This window comes from Schistocerca gregaria, chromosome 1 (assembly GCF_023897955.1).
Source record: "Schistocerca gregaria isolate iqSchGreg1 chromosome 1, iqSchGreg1.2, whole genome shotgun sequence".
In the NCBI taxonomy this organism is placed as follows: Eukaryota; Metazoa; Arthropoda; class Insecta; order Orthoptera; family Acrididae; genus Schistocerca; species Schistocerca gregaria.
Genome location: NC_064920.1, coordinates 973,522,631 through 973,538,983, shown reverse-complemented (window position 1 = coordinate 973,538,983; position 16,353 = coordinate 973,522,631). Strand labels below are relative to the sequence as shown.

General features: G+C 42.8%; 1 protein-coding gene across 2 annotated transcripts in view; it reads right to left on the bottom strand.

Moving 5' to 3' along the window:
• Positions 1 to 12,768: 12,768 nt before the first annotated feature.
• The window catches only part of LOC126276967 (innexin inx7), a 163,640-nt gene continuing 160,055 nt past the window's right edge, over positions 12,769 to 16,353 (bottom strand). For both annotated transcript variants that reach the window (XM_049977320.1, XM_049977319.1), the window contains exon 3: positions 12,769 to 13,923. In XM_049977320.1, coding sequence (XP_049833277.1) covers positions 13,438 to 13,923 — 486 coding nt within the window. In that variant the 3' untranslated portion in view covers positions 12,769 to 13,437. The remainder of the gene's footprint in view (positions 13,924 to 16,353) is intronic.

The window sequence follows — 16,353 nt, the reverse complement described above, 5'->3', positions numbered from 1 at the left end:
GTATTTTCTTCGATGATATGAGAACCACTGTTTTGCCCTTCATGCTGCTCCCGTTATCGTAAGATCGTCACCTAAAATCTGCAAGTGGAATGCCAAGGTTATGTAATTTCAAATAACCTTTCCCGGTAGTTCCACTCGCTTAAAAAAATAAATTCAGTTGCAACTAGTTTGGATAACGCATCTCCCACTCTTAAAACCAAGCTTAATCGTCCTTAGTGACTTAAATCTTGTATACAGTCCAATGTTAGTGAATAAGATTCATTTTGACTATGGTATCCTTCGTGATAGATACAGTCTCATCGCAAATTATGCTAACGATTTCATTTTGTATGTCCGTGCGTAAGTATGTAAGCAACCTTCCAGGTTTATCTACACGGTTAATATGATCATTTAACAAAGGATCAAAATTATCCATTAATTCTTCTCACCTTAAAGAGCTTCCATTACCTGAAGTTGCCATCATGTCATGGTCGGCTGTTAATGGAAGATTTCTTTCGACGAGAAAACATACTATAGAAAATAACTTTAGGAAACCGTTCTCCACCTATTTGCTTCCTAATCAGTTTGTCCTTGAGTTGCCTTATCAATTAATTTTGAGTTTTTAATTCTCTGCGAAAGCTCTTTCCATTTGCACATTTGAATAATATGATTGCGGAACAGTTCATGGTCAGAGAGAACTTTTAACAAACTTCGCCAGTATCTTAAACCATCTATTGTGATAGCGGCAGCATTCGAATTGAACAACTTGCAACAAATGCACAGCATTTTTTGTTCGAGAATAAACAGTAGAACACCTCCTTGTCTCGCCATCCACAGGAAATGTAACATTTTTTTAGTGCAATGTCTTGCAGACTTCCTTAATTGTTTTTATCCTAAAATTATCGTTTATAATATCCGACCAGGTTCCTGGATCGCTAAGATCAACAACTTGAAAGCCATGACCTTTGTTTGCTGATTTTCTTTCGCCTTGAAGATCTTGGCCTGCTCCGGTTCCTTCCATAGTGACATTATTGTTAGGTAGTTCCGCTAGTGGATCAGAGTCCTCACCCACTAATTCTTGCTTGCACGAAACATAATTTTCTTCAGCATTGTCAACTGACGAAGCTTCAGTAGCACTACATTCTCTTCATCACTCCGTACATTCACTGAAACACTGCCAATAAGCATTAAAAATACATTTAGTGAACCCTTTTGCCGTAACTGCCGTTTAGGGTGTCACACATTCGACACTCTAACATTTAAAAAAAATCACAGGCTCCTATAGCACCACACAAAGATCACAGACTGCCTTCGTACTTCACACCCGACTGAGTTTCGAGCCAAGATACCGGAAACATGAGGGATCTTTACGCGAAGATGCCAGCTCGTGGATTAGCAGTGGAAATCCCAAACCGCCTGCTGGCCTAGACGGCGCAGTTTGCCTAGCAGACAAGGTGTGTGTACCACGCCGGTCAGTGACATCAAATGTTACTGGCATTTCCGCGAAGGCCGGTGACCGACTGGGACAAAATGGAAATCCCTATTTTTTGTCGGTCCACTGGCAGAATGACTGCCGCCGTGTTCTTCAAAGCTGTGCCGTTTAAGACAAAATAGAAAGATCAATAAAGGTGCTCTCGATAGTGGGACTAGCGTGATGGAGCCTGCTAACATTCTAAAATAGAATTTTTTAGCCGGCCACGGTGGTCTAGCGGTTCTAGGCGCTCAATCCGGAAACGCGCGACTGTTCCGGTCACAGGTTCGCATTCTGCCTCGGGCATGGATGTGTGTGATGTCCTTAGGTTAGTTAGGTTTAAGTAGTTATAAGTTCTAGGGGACTGTTGACCTACGATGTTAAGTCCCGTAGTGCTCAGAGCCATTTGAACCATTTTTTTGACTTTTTTAAACTGGAGACCAGATTTTACTGAATAATATTTACAGGGCTCGTGATACCTCCCCCAACGCTTCCCCCCCTACTGCTGTTATTGCAGTAGCCTTACACCGACCTAAGGGAACACTCGATGCTGCGAGGTGAGAACTATAGGCGGGCCAAACGTTTTTAGGAGTACCGCTTATCACGGTTGTGGCTATTTTGTTATACCAGTTGCTCTTAACAGCTACTTATAACTGTCAGATATTTTTAGTTCCGAATTCCTCAGAAGATGACAGTTACGTCTGACCGCCTGCAAAATGACGTTCGGTGTCTGTAGATACGCTGCGGTTCAGTTGTGTGACGTCACACCTGGTTTTGAAATTTTTTTGTTAATTATTATTTTTAAATTTTATTTTGTTTCATTGCGGTCCTATCGTCAAATCTGCAAAACTTACTTTGAGATATTTAACAATTTTCGTTTGGTTTGGTAGTTGTGTAAGTTGATTCTGGTGTGCAGTACCAGGCTAACAGGTGCCGCATACAAGTTAACGGCAACTGCATGTCTGGCGGAATGCGGATTGTGTTAAGAGAAATATGGGTCCAGTTATTTGTCAACGCCGTAGAACCCTCTAACGGTCAGTGGTTATTTCCGAAGAACTATGAAAATACTTGTTTCACTCGAATATCCATGCTCTCCGGAAATTCATCGCCTGCTATGACCTACTGCAGTTTGAGGCAATTACCAACTTCTAGTTTACATGGAACAGTAACAACCCGTAATTCCCAGAGAACAGAAACCATGAGCGAATATTATAATAACCACAGAAAAATAGCTGAAAGTCATCTACTGACGGCTGTTTCCACAGTCGCACGAATTCGTTGTGGTCACTGAAAGAAGTCAGATAGCACCAAATCAAAATACACATTTCCGTAAACAGATGACATGCAACTTCCTGGCAGATTAAACTGTGTGCCGGACCGAGACTCGAACTCGGGACCTCCGCTTTTCGAGGGCAAGAGCTCTTACCAACCTTTTTTTTGTCTCATTTTGTTGTATACTGTTCGCTGAATTTGTTCGCGGTGGACATCGGATGACACCCATTTAGGTCCTTCGTTGACCGTTCACTCAATTTTTGGTTACAGAGGGTAACTAACCCTTTGACCGAACACGCTGAGATTCCGTGCCGGCACCATGAGCAAGTAGTGTACAGGGCGTTTATAAATAAATATCGGAGTTTTAACCCTTTATAATATTTATTATATTAGACTTAGTTATAAGTGATATGTCAAATGAAAGAGGAGATCAAACAATTTTACCAAGAACCTTATAAATGTTACATAACAGCGAAGTACGCGAATGGTTGAACTTCACTGTACCCAAGCCCTGGATAGGCCGCAAGGGGCCCAATGACAGGGTTTGCTTTGCATGGCCTCCACGTTCACACGACCTAATGCCATGCACTTTTTTCCTTCATCAAGGATCGCGTGTACGTTCCTCCGCTACCAGCACACCTCCCTGAATTAAGAAACTGCATTGAAGCAGCTGTTGCTACAATCACTGAAGACACACTTAACCTTTGGGAAGAACTCGGCTATAGACTTGATGTGTGCCGTGTGACAAATGGTTCTCACATTGAACATTTATAAGGTTCTTGGTGAAACTGTTTGAGTTGCTCTTTCATTTGACATATCATTTATAACTGTAAGTTTTATATAATAAAGATTATGAAGCGTTAAAATCCCGATATTCATTTATAAACACCCTGTATTATAAAGGCCAAACAACTGAGCTACCCAAGCACGACCCACAACCCACCCTCACAACTTCAGTTCTGCCAGTACCTCGTCTACCTTCCAAAATTGGTAGAGCACTTGCCCGAGAAAGGCAAAGGTTCCGAGTTCGAGTCTCGGTCCGGCACACAGTTTTAATCTGTCAGGAAGTTTCATATCAGCGCACACTCCGCTGCAGAGTGAAAATCATTCGGGATATCACATGCAGTCTGACAGTTATAACTGCCACAGAAAAATAGCTTATACCCACCCATTGACTGCTATTTCCTCAGTCGCACGAATTTCTTACAGTCCCTTTATGTAGTTAGTGTAACAGTTATTTCTATTAAGTATATAATTCCTTATAGATGGCCGTCCATCTCCTCTGCTCATTTATACGCGGTCAGAGGTCAGATGATGAGAAAGCATAGTAAGCGCTTCAGTGAACAGAAGCCTCCAAGCACTATTGGCACTTATAAAAATAGCCGTAGTAACAGATGAGTGGCTATTGCAGTCACTGCTGCTTCTCAGTAACCGTTTGCTTATCATTTATTTTTTGTCTCCTTTAGTAAGAGAAGTTGTGAAGGGAGTCTCGGCCGGTGGGCTGTGCTAAGCGCGTGGCCGCACGCCCCATGTACCTTAAACGGCTATGTTGTATATTCTGACTTTTGAATATTAACTTAAACTAAACTACTACCGAACAGGTCATGAAGGCCCAAGGTACCGAACGACCGCCGCTTCATCCTCAGCCCACAGGCGTCACTGAATGTGGATATGGAGGGGCATGTAGTCAGCACACCGCTCTCCCGGCCGTTATGTCAGACCGGAGCCGCTACTTCTCAGTCAAGTGGTTCCTCAGTTTGCCTCACAAGGGCTGAGTGAATCCCGTTAGCCAACAGCGCTCTACTGGCCGGATGGTTACCCATCCAAGTGCTAGCCCAGGCCGACAGCGCTTAACTTCGGTGACCTCACAGGAACCGGTGTTACCACTGTGGCGAATATTACTAACTTAATGTGAATAAATTGATATTTCCGCCTCAGAACGCTAAATATGCAGTTACGTTCGCAACATTCGCTTGGATACTGCTTGAAATGGACTTGAATTCGCTGACAGTTGCAGTTCGTGACGAGTTTGACACCGACCGCCATTGCGAGGGCGTGACACTCGTCTCAGACTCTTGCCGGTTAGTGTCTTGTTGTGACCAGTATTATTACGTACAGTTATGTGACTGCGAGTGCACTACATTTGCTGTAGGCACATCGGACATTACTGTTGATACATCAACACAGGACACGGTGTGATTACCGCCACACTCAAACGCTTTGCCGTCACGCCTCCATGACGGCCCGTCTTATTGTATTAATTACACACACACACACACACACACACACACACACACACACACACACACACCACTTCACTGCCATGACTTACGGCAGCGGTGAACCGTCTAGTGAAGCCCTGAGACCAGTTCTGGGACACCCACAATACTCTAAAACAACCAGCGTGTTGCTTGAAAGGGAAGACTAACAATTTGTCCGGTGACCATATCTGCGTCCGAGATGAAAGGTCAAAACTCTGTCAGAGTACACTGTCTTCAATCTTCCATGAGCTGAGTAGTTTTTAAGTCAAACATTCATCGTCGGCGAATTACATTTCAAGGTGAATTGTAGAGCAGAAGCAAAGCCGCGAAAGAATGCAGATAACCGCCGCCTTATCATAGCGTTATGGATTTCTGCCCACCTTTGGGACATATTGATAAAGGCAGACGAGCGCGCGTGATCACTTCGCCCTTCTCTCATTTTATTTTGTGGGTAGAAAGCGATTTCGGATTAATTACAGCTGTTCTCTCTCTGAATGCACTGCAAGGATCAAGAATTCTTCCTGGTTCAAGTTAGTGTAGAACAAAGTAATATTAACTGACATTCTTTTCATTCCATCATCAGCATCGTCTTTTCGCCTATCATATAGAGCAACGATACAGTACCAGAGAACTAGCGTTATTTAGTTCGTAATACAATAGCCACAGAATATTTACTACAAATGTTGTGTGAAGGTCGTTTACCGGACATCGAGCCTTTCTCGGAAAAAAATATCAGAGACCGATCCAGAGGAGTGTTTTCTTTCGTGTTTTATTTCCGATGGGCGTAACTTTGGACTGGGAGCGTGCTTCATTAACATAAGAAATCAAAACTGCGCTTTCCCACAGTCGGAATCACGCCTCTGCGAATCAAGACGACCTGGCCACCCTGCATATGAAGTAATTCCAGAAAAAAACTGTCGTCTTTCACGACGTAGACTTAATTTCATTGAACCATAAAAGGTTGTCGAAATCAATCAGTTTTTAATATCTAAATATGACTTTTTTCATAAATTTTAAGAGTCCTGCCAAAAGGGAGTGACACTGGAATGAAAAATAAAAATTTTTGTAGAGAAAGAAACTGATGGCAAAATCTTTTTCTTTGAATCAGAAGTTAATCATCAGCATTTAGAATGTTGTTGCGCATATAGTGAAAAGTTAGTGTTGTAGTACCACCTTCTGCGTAGAAACTTACAGTGCGCCGTAAACCATTTTTCTGAATCTTTATTGATGTACTACATATTGATATTCTGAGTTAGCAGCTCAATGTTTTACGTCAATTATGTGTTAGCTGAAATTCAGTGCACTTTCCTATCACTGAATTGCTTTTATAATAGAAAAAGGCAGAGATAGTTCCTGTGTCGTCACCTTTTCTGGCCGTGTGGTGAATCAGGACAGGGGATACAGTATCCCATCCGTCAAAGCATCCCATTCACTCTCCATGATAGTAAACTGCAAATTGTGAGATACCCGCAGTTTCGCAGAAGATACTTCCTGAGAAGGCTCTAGTGAGAACAGTGTTAACCCAATAATATACAAATTTTGTGAAAGTTCAATTCAAAGAGGACACTAGTGGTTTGTGGTTTTAATAATGAAAACTGCCCCAGTTACTTATTTTTTTATGCTTAGCACAACGCATTTCGAGAATTTTGCTGCAAGAAAGGCAGGAAATCAAACATAATAAACCGTAATAACCCATAATAAATGAGTGTAGGGGCTACAAAAATGCAACCTACTGCTTCTTGCTACAGAGATTATAACAATGGACTCTCGTCTGGAATAAGTTTAAAGAAATAGTAGTAGACGTGAGAAATTTAAAAACTGCGTCATAGTTGCTTGTGCAAAGAAGACAAGTTCAGTAGAGGACGATTTAGGTCCCATCGTTCGGGGGCTTAAACCATGAATTCGCTGAGAGACCTCATTGAGTTTAACAGCTTTTTTTCTATGTAAATTATGAATTACGATGACATATGTTTGAAAACACTTGACGATTCTGCGCCATACCGGTTCTTAGGCATGAGTAAATATTTAAAGGAAATTGTGCTTTAAGTTGTAGTAGATATGTAAGGAATGGAAAAAAATGTTGCAATACGTATCTCTTGTTCTTCCTGATACATCAAGAACAGATGTCCACTCACTTGTTAAGACACTATTACTGCTTTGTAGCTACTTCGAAATTAATTTGCACTGATCGATATTCTTTTGTGTACACCCTGTTCAAACACATTCTAAAATTATTAAATCGATCAGGAAGTGCTATCTAAATCAAATCACCGAGATTACTGCTTTGGAAGGTTGGCTTCGATGGCAGTCAGTGTAAGAAAAATGTCATGAGCGGTTGTGAAACAAAGGAAAGTAGAAACTGCGGCGCAGATAGAATTTCGCGCCTTCTTCCTGTTGTGGAAGAATCAGCGATGATCAATGGTATGGGAATTCTGAAGGTAGTAGAAACCATGCGCTGAAGATGCAGAACGTGCATGCAGAAAAATGAAACCTTGCAAAAATAGTCTCACTTTGTCAGCTTCCTTAATACGAAATGCCGAAACCTCAGTTGGACGCTTGGTTGGAAAACTACTCAAAGTGTAGACAGGAGGACGAAGGAGCGATTTTTTTATTTTTTTATTTCTTTTTAAGAACTGAAACGTCTGAAGGAATATGAAATGGATAAACCTTTACCCGTATTCTACTGAAATTTATAACACTATTTCATACCCTTACATCATCTCCCACATCCAGGCATCACACACTGCCATAAATCAGTGTCGTAATTTTCTACCACTGTTAGCTTGGTCAAATAAATTCTTGATACAGCCACACACTGGTGTAGTAATCTTTCACATTGACTTACGGGATAGGTTCTGAAAGGAAACTGAGATCTTTTTGGCATTCTGTCATCTAGCCTAGCAGCTCCTTCATCGTCCAGCATGCTGAGACACAGAGTTTAATGTGGCTGGCAACCAAGCACAGAAAAATAATGAATCTAGTTTGTTTTTATGTCTACTAAGGTTTTGTAGCCGTATAGAACATATCCATATGGATCAGGTATTCAGTGCTGCTTAACTTGAGAAAGATCATCTCGCATTGTGTAAGGGGGACAATCAGTTCGCACTGACGCTTTTTAGAGACTAAGGTGTCTTCCGTTCATATCTCGTGATATGAATAGGACACATCCTAATAAGATACATCTTTTGTGTACCTTATTTGTTCCTGCTTATTGAACATATGGTCTAAATTCTAGGCCTGTAGGCTACGTTTAACTCATCTTTGCTCGTTTGTAAACCCTGCACTGGAAATGAAGTACTAAATTGCTCCAAAAGCCTTATTCTCACATGAGTACAGGGTGTTTCAGAAGCTGTCGTCAATATTCAGGGATATAGCAGGAATGATCATTCGAAACAAAAAAAGTCAAGTAAACATGGGGCTAAAACGCTTACCTTAAGAGATTCTTGATCTTCGCTGCTGTCAAGTGTCTTCTACTGCAAGCTCTTTGCTTTCCATATTTTGGGAAGTGGTAGTATGGACCAAAACAAAAAAGTCCAGTAAAAATGTGCTCGAAAATGTATACCTTAAAAGTTACGAGCACTTGTTCATAATACGTCAGAAGTAGAAAACTTTAATAATCATTTTTTAACTGTTGTACAGAAAATGGGTTCCAGTTATTCATTATAAAATGCAAGGCAGTATATGAAAGAGGCAGTACCTACGCAATTTGACAAAACTGTAATTCAACCCACCTCTCCTACTGAAATTAAGAAAACAATAAATTCACTCAAAAGTAAAAGCTCACATTGAATTGATAGCATTTCCAGCATAGTACTAAAAGGTTTTTCCCAACAAATAAGTAGGATTCTCAGCCACATATGTAGTAGCTCACTGAAATAGGGAATTTTTCCCGATAGACAAAAATATGTTATTGTTAAACCATTGCATAAAAAAGGGGATAGATCTGATGCTAACAACTACCGCTTAATCTCACTTCTGACAGCTGTATCCAGAATTCTTGAAAATGTAATGAATTCAAGAGTAGCATCAAATATTTGTAAAAATGAAGTACTAACAAAATGTCAATGTGCTTTTCAGAAAGGCTTTTCAACAGGAAATGCTATATATGCTTTCACTAATCAAATATTAAATGCAATGAATAACCGAACATCACCCATTGGGATATTTTGTGATCTCTCAAAGGCTTTTGATTGTGTGAATCATGACATTCTTCTAGATAAGCTTAAGTATTGTGATATGAGTGGGACAGTGCTCAAATGGTTTAATTCATACTTAACTGGAAGAATGCAGAAGGTTGAAATTAACAGTACAGATAGTCTACAAAAATCAGCAGAGTCCTCTAACTAGGAAGGTATCAAGAATGGTGTCCCACAGGGTTCAGTCTTGGGTCCCTTATTGTTCTTAATATATATTAACGACTTACCACTCTACATTCATGAAGGTGCAAAGTTAGTTCTTCTTGCTGACCATGCAAGTATAGTAATCACACCCAAGAAGCAAGAATCAGCTGAGGAAGTTGCAAATAATGTCTTTCAGAAAATTATTAAGTGGTTCTCTGCAAATGGAATCTCACTAAATTTTGAGAAACAGTTTACACAATTCTCTACAGTAAATGGCATAACTTCATTGATAAATACACTCCTGGAAATGGAAAAAAGAACACATTGACACCGGTGTGTCAGACCCACCATACTTGCTCCGGACACTGCGAGAGGGCTGTACAAGCAATGATCACACGCACGGCACAGCGGACACACCAGGAACCGCGGTGTTGGCCGTCGAATGGCGCTAGCTGCGCAGCATTTGTGCACCGCCGCCGTCAGTGTCAGCCAGTTTGCCGTGGCATACGGAGCTCCATCGCAGTCTTTAACACTGGTAGCATGCCGCGACAGCGTGGACGTGAACCGTATGTGCAGTTGACGGACTTTGAGCGAGGGCGTATAGTGGGCATGCGGGAAGCCGGGTGGACGTACCGCCGAATTGCTCAACACGTGGGGCGTGAGGTCTCCACAGTACATCGATGTTGTCGCCAGTGGTCGGCGGAAGGTGCACGTGCCCGTCGACCTGGGACCGGACCACAGCGACGCACGGATGCACGCCAAGACCGTAGGATCCTACGCAGTGCCGTAGGGGACCGTACCGCCACTTCCCAGCAAATTAGGGACACTGTTGCTCCTGGGGTATCGGCGAGGACCATTCGCAACCGTCTCCATGAAGCTGGGCTACGGTCCCGCACACCGTTAGGCCGTCTTCCGCTCACGCCCCAACATCGTGCAGCCCGCCTCCAGTGGTGTCGCGACAAGCTTGAATGGAGGGACGAATGGAGACGTGTCGTCTTCAGCGATGAGAGTCGCTTCTGCCTTGGTGCCAATGATGGTCGTATGCGTGTTTGGTGCCGTGCAGGTGAGCGCCACAATCAGGACTGCATACGACCGAGGCACACAGGGCCAACACCCAGCATCATGGTGTGGGGAGCGATCTCCTACACTGACCGTACACCTCTGGTCATCGTCGAGGGGACACTGAATAGTGCACAGTACATCCAAACCGTCATCGAACCCATCGTTCTACCATTCCTAGACCGGCAAGGGAACTTGCTGTTCCAACAGGACAATGCACATCCGCATGTATCCCGTGCCACCCAACGTGCTCTAGAAGGTGTAAGTCAACTACCCTGGCCAGCAAGATCTCCGGATCTGTCCCCCATTGAGCATGTTTGGGACTGGATGAAGCGTCGTCTCACGCGGTCTGCACGTCCAGCACGAACGCTGGTCCAACTGAGGCGCCAGGTGGAAATGGCATGGCAAGCCGTTCCACAGGACTACATCCAGCATCTCTACGATCGTCTCCATGGGAGAATAGCAGCCTGCATTGCTGCGAAAGGTGGATATACACTGTACTAGTGCCGACATTGTGCATGCTCTGTTGCCTGTGTCTATGTGCCTGTGGTTCTGTCAGTGTGATTATGTGATGTATCTGACACCAGGAATGTGTCAATAAAGTTTCCCCTTCCTGGGACAATGAATTCACGGTGTTGTTATTTTAATTTCCAGGAGTGTACATGCTATGAACGGAACTCTGTTGCTAAGGTAGAATACTCAAAATTTCTGAGTGTGTACATTGATGAGAAATTGAATTGGAAGAAATACGTCGATGATCTGCGGAAACGGTTAGGTTCAGCTACTTATGCTGTTAGGGTTATTGCAAATTTTGGTGATAGGTTTATCAGTAAATTAGCCTACTATGGCTATTTTCATTCACTGCTCTCATATGGAACCATATTTTGGTGCAATTCGTCATTAAGAGAGAAAGTATTCATTGCACAGAAGTGTGTAATCAGAATAATAGCTGGATCCCACCCAAGATCACCTTGCAGACATTTATTTAAGGAACTCGGGATATTCACAGTACCTTCGCAATACAGATATTCATTTGTGAAATTTGTCGTTCATAACCCATCCCAATTCAAAAATTACAGCCAAGTGCATAGCTACAATACTAGAAGAAAGGATGATATCCACCGTTCTGGATTAAATCTCACTTTTGAATTGGCCGTTTGCCAAATAGTATTAAAAGTCTGACATAGCCAACCAACATTTAAAAGCAAATTAAACAATTTCTGAATGACAACTCCTTCTAACCGATAGATGAATTCTTAGATATGAAGTAGCAACTATAAAAAAATTAATTATTGTATGTAATGAAAACTTATGTTAAAGCGACACGTTCCGCATCATTACGAAATGTCGTATTCATGATCTATGGAACAAGGATAAATGTATGTATTGTATGTATGTATTTAGAAGAGTTGTGTTTCAAAGTAGCGAAGATGAACAAGTGCTCATAGTCCTTAAGTTATCCGTTTTATGGCATATGTTTGTTTGCAAAAAAATTATTTAAATGAAGGTTTTGCATCACAATGCTTTAAAAATGGTATACAAAGTGCCGAAATAAAGTGCGAAAGCTTGAATTGGAGATAAATGTCAATCACTACGTCATCTCACGCTTTTAAATTCGTGCCATCAATATCGTGAGTAGAAGAGAATCGAATCAAATTTCGTGCAGCTGAAGAAACGTTTCTGCACCACTATCAAATAGTTAGTGAGCTATAGAAATACTGAATGGTAACTGGGACTGTACGAAAAGATTCTAAAAATGTGCAGGAGCCAGCGGAGTAGAAACTGGGGGGCTTGTAATACGGTGCTACGAAATGATATACATAAATGAAGGAAACAAATAAAGTAGAAAATGAAGACGGCGGAGGAAGTAGTCCATGAAAAGCCACATAAAAATAAGGGATAGGTACTAAACCATCAACTAGACTGACAGTAGAGGAGGAAAAGTCATAGGGGTACTCTTGGGTAATAACATGTAAAACATATTGTCATTGACGACAGGCGAAGCAAACATAACATCACAAACATATAATGGAAAGAGACAGATTGAATCAGCTGAATAGTTACTGTAGGTTCTACACAAAACTTGCTACTCTAACCGCACAGTTTTTCTGCAGCTTAATATTTAATGCGGAACGTAATTTCCCGTGAGTGCGGACGTGTTGCGTCTCCTGCTCTATGAGTAGAGGTTGCGTGATATTCCACAGCCTGGTATATTTCATTCACTTTATGAACTATGGGCTCTCTTTCTTAGTACCCACAAAAGGAACAGTTAAAGGAGAAGTTTAGATTGGTTATTCTTTTAAAATATTCTAGTTTTCTATTTCCTCTTCATACGAACACCATGTCCGGTGAGACTGACTTAAAACATCCAAACTGTTAACCTAGGAAAAAAAAACTGAATAAAGGTTTATTCTTCTCAGAAAACATCTTTCTTTACATTTTGAAAATGAACAGTCACTTACAGAATGACATTGAATTCGGCAGAAAAAAAAAACAGGCAACTTAAAAGTTATACATTTCTTAAAAATAATATATAAAGAAAGAATTACACAACACCTTGAAAACGGTACTCGTGTTAGTCACACAAGTACCTGCATGTGTACACATGCTCAAGAGTGTTCAGAAGCCTGCAGATAATCACGAGTACACGCACACACACACACACACACACACACACACACACACACACACACACACACTTAGAGAGACTAAGATGAAGGGAAGAGGCCTGGGAAGAATAGAAAAGGGATTGGGAGGAGAGGTATATACAAGCTGTTACGTGACTAGTATTTGATCGTTTCCTGAATATAGAAAAATTTTGCAAAGTGCAACGTTTGACAAAAGATTAATATTGAAAGATATCCATTGCTACACCGCAGCTTCTCGGGCAGCGTCTAAATAATCTGTACGACGTTGACGTGTATAACGAGTTCCCGATTCCAAGATTGGTAGGAACAGTAAACGAGTTGGTCGATTCGTTCCACAACTGTCAGTCTTTGTATCCTCACAGCAGTTCCTGTGTGCAAAGAGTAACTGCTGATATCGCACCGAAGACTCAAGAGTCTTTCTTATCCTGAAGGGGTTCCTTCTCCTCATCAGTGACGATAGTAGTAGCCTTTGAACTGGCGCCATCGGCCAGATCCTCGAGCGCTTTGGTGTCGGCGTTGTCGAAATCTATGGCGAGGCCGACGAAGATGTCCCTGAAGACGAACCCGTCAAGGTTCTTAGCGAGGTAGTAGAGGAAGAGCCAGTCGGAGTAGTAGCACTTGCGGGTGACGGTGATCATCTCGTACGGCTCCAGTTGCTGGGGAGTGGCCAGCTTGAAGATGCGCCGGTTGAAGGCGTTGCTGCGCGAGTGGAAGACAAACGTCAAGAAGCGCCAGAGGAGGCCCAGCGCCGTGGCCACGGACAGGATGACGAACCAGAACCACAGGCACACGTAGATTTTCTCGTTGATGATGTTGAGCGCCATAACGCACAGCGCATCGTGCTTTTGCAGGCTGCCCGACGGACCGTATTTGTGGAAGGTGCACTTCGTCACCTGCAATCAAAAATCGAGGCTAAAATTAAACACTGCTAACGTTCTGTTGGTCTGACCTTAACTGAATGTACTTTGCTATGTTTGTATTTTAAACATGAGCAAATGAAAATACACTGCCGTTTGTGAAAAGTGCAACACCGAGAAGGAATTAGCGCCACACTTGGTGGAAGTGGCGACGGGCGTGCAAGCAATACGTTATACGTTTCGCAGCGATATGGAGTACACGTAGGCCGAGAAGAGCCCTCTTGTGTCGGTCCGAAAGGGTCGGCGTTACGCCTAGTGTAGTCAGTGGAGAGCTGTCACACAAGGTGGAAAAATACAATAAGTGCCATTATGCCTCCTCTACGTCAAAGAGAGCTATATCGGCATGTGAGCGAGTTCGAACGTGGCAGAACGATCGATCTCCGGAAAGCGAGGTTGTCATACCGTGACATTTCGGCTCGCACAGGGAATGCTTCTACGACAGTGATGCGTTGTGGAAGCAGTGGATAGAGGAAGGTCGTACGCAGCGGCGAGCAGGAACTGTACCAAAGAACATGACCACAGCACGGGATGACCATCTTGTCTGCATGGCCATTACGGACCGTACAGCGTCATCCACAGTGTTGGCTCGTCGCTGGAGCACTGCAACAGGCGTGACCTTGTTTGCATCGAATGTTCGTCGCCGTCTGCTGCAGGCTGGACTGGTTGTACGCATACATTACGTCGGCTTCCATTGTCCAGAAACCACCAGCTTCTCCGGCTCCAATGGGCACGTGACACCGTCACTGGGGTGCTCAGTGTCTGAGTCCCGCTTCAACATGTCCTACATAGACAGTGGCATACGTGTCCGGCGGTACCGTGGTGAGCGCATCCTGGAGGGATGCATTGTGGAGCGGCATAGCGGACAAACACCAGGTGTGATGCTTCGGGGCCCCATTTGTTACAACAACCGTTCTCACCTCTTACACACTGGTCGCACTTTGAACAGCAACTGGTACCTAACGGAGGTTGTGGAGCCTGAGGTACTCTCCCTGCTTCAGGCATCCCCACAGGCCACATTTCAACAGGAAAATGCGCGGCCACATATCGCGAGGAATGTACAGGCATTCTTCGAAGAGTGTCGCGAACCATTGCTTCCCTGGCCTGCACGTTTGCCAGACACGTCGCCCATCGAACATGTCTGGGATATGGGTGGTCGGCATTAGGTGCCTCACGGTCATCCGGTAACTGGTGTCACGGATTAGTGAGCTCGCATACAAACTACGTGGAGGGAAATCCCTCAGGAACGTATTAAGAGCCTTACTGATTCAATGCCACGGCGTATAGCAGCTCTAATTGCAGCGCATGGAAGCAACACGACATACTGAATAGTGGGTTGAAAGAAGTAGTGCAGATTTGAAAAGGTAATCATTTGTTACTTGCCGTGTACCTAAGCCGTGGTATTAGATTAATTGAATTCATGCGTTTCCTTCTTGGTGTTGCACTTTCCACAAAAGGTAGGGTAACTTGCTGAAACTTGTATCAAGGATACTGCTCGTAAATTACTATCCTGAGTTGTACTGAAATGAATCTCATTCCTACGAGAAAAATTTAAACACATATAATTTAAACCCCGAACTGCCTTGAACTCACGAGGAGAACACGGCAAGTGCCATAACCCCATTTCCAAGAAACTTTGCTCAGTGGAAGAGGACTCAAAATAAGCAAAAATATGTCACATCTTATCCGTACACGCAACCGTTTTTGAGGAAATGACAAAGTTGTCGAGATACTTTGCGTGTCTTTCAGAACTTGTTAAGTTCAGCTGAAGTGGATGCACAGCAGCTAGCGTCGCGGCCTGCCCCTTGTTCGAAACCAGAGTATTATTTTTATTTTATCTTCCTTCTCTTTCATTTATCTACCATTATACGGTTCCTACACGAATGTTCCTCATCACGTTAGGGGATACATGGCCGTTATCTTAATTGTAAAATTACAACTGAGATCCACACTTAGCTGCCTACATTTATTATATAGAATACATGTGCAAGATCCATCGCTGTCTAATCGCTTTGAGAACTAATTCGGGACTCATGTTTTTCCCTTACTGATTCCCTCAAGAGGACAAAACCAAATGGGCAGTCAGAATCGATTGAATACGAGACCCTCCTCGCAGGTTGCAGGAATAAACAGGTGTACCTGCTGGCTGACCAAAACTCGCTTCTCGGGAACAAGCACGGAACACCGCCAATACTACTGGAGAAATAAAAAAAGGAATTTCATCGAAAAAAATTTCAATTTTTTCATTCATTTATTGCTTTACACATTGTGTATTAGTCTTCTACGTACAAGTCTAGATACATTAAAAAAGAATTTAAAAAACGAATAAAAAGCAATATCTGGTTTCGAGCACGGGCCGCAAAACTGTGATACTCCGAAGCTAGCCATGCACCACGACTTCCGCTGAAC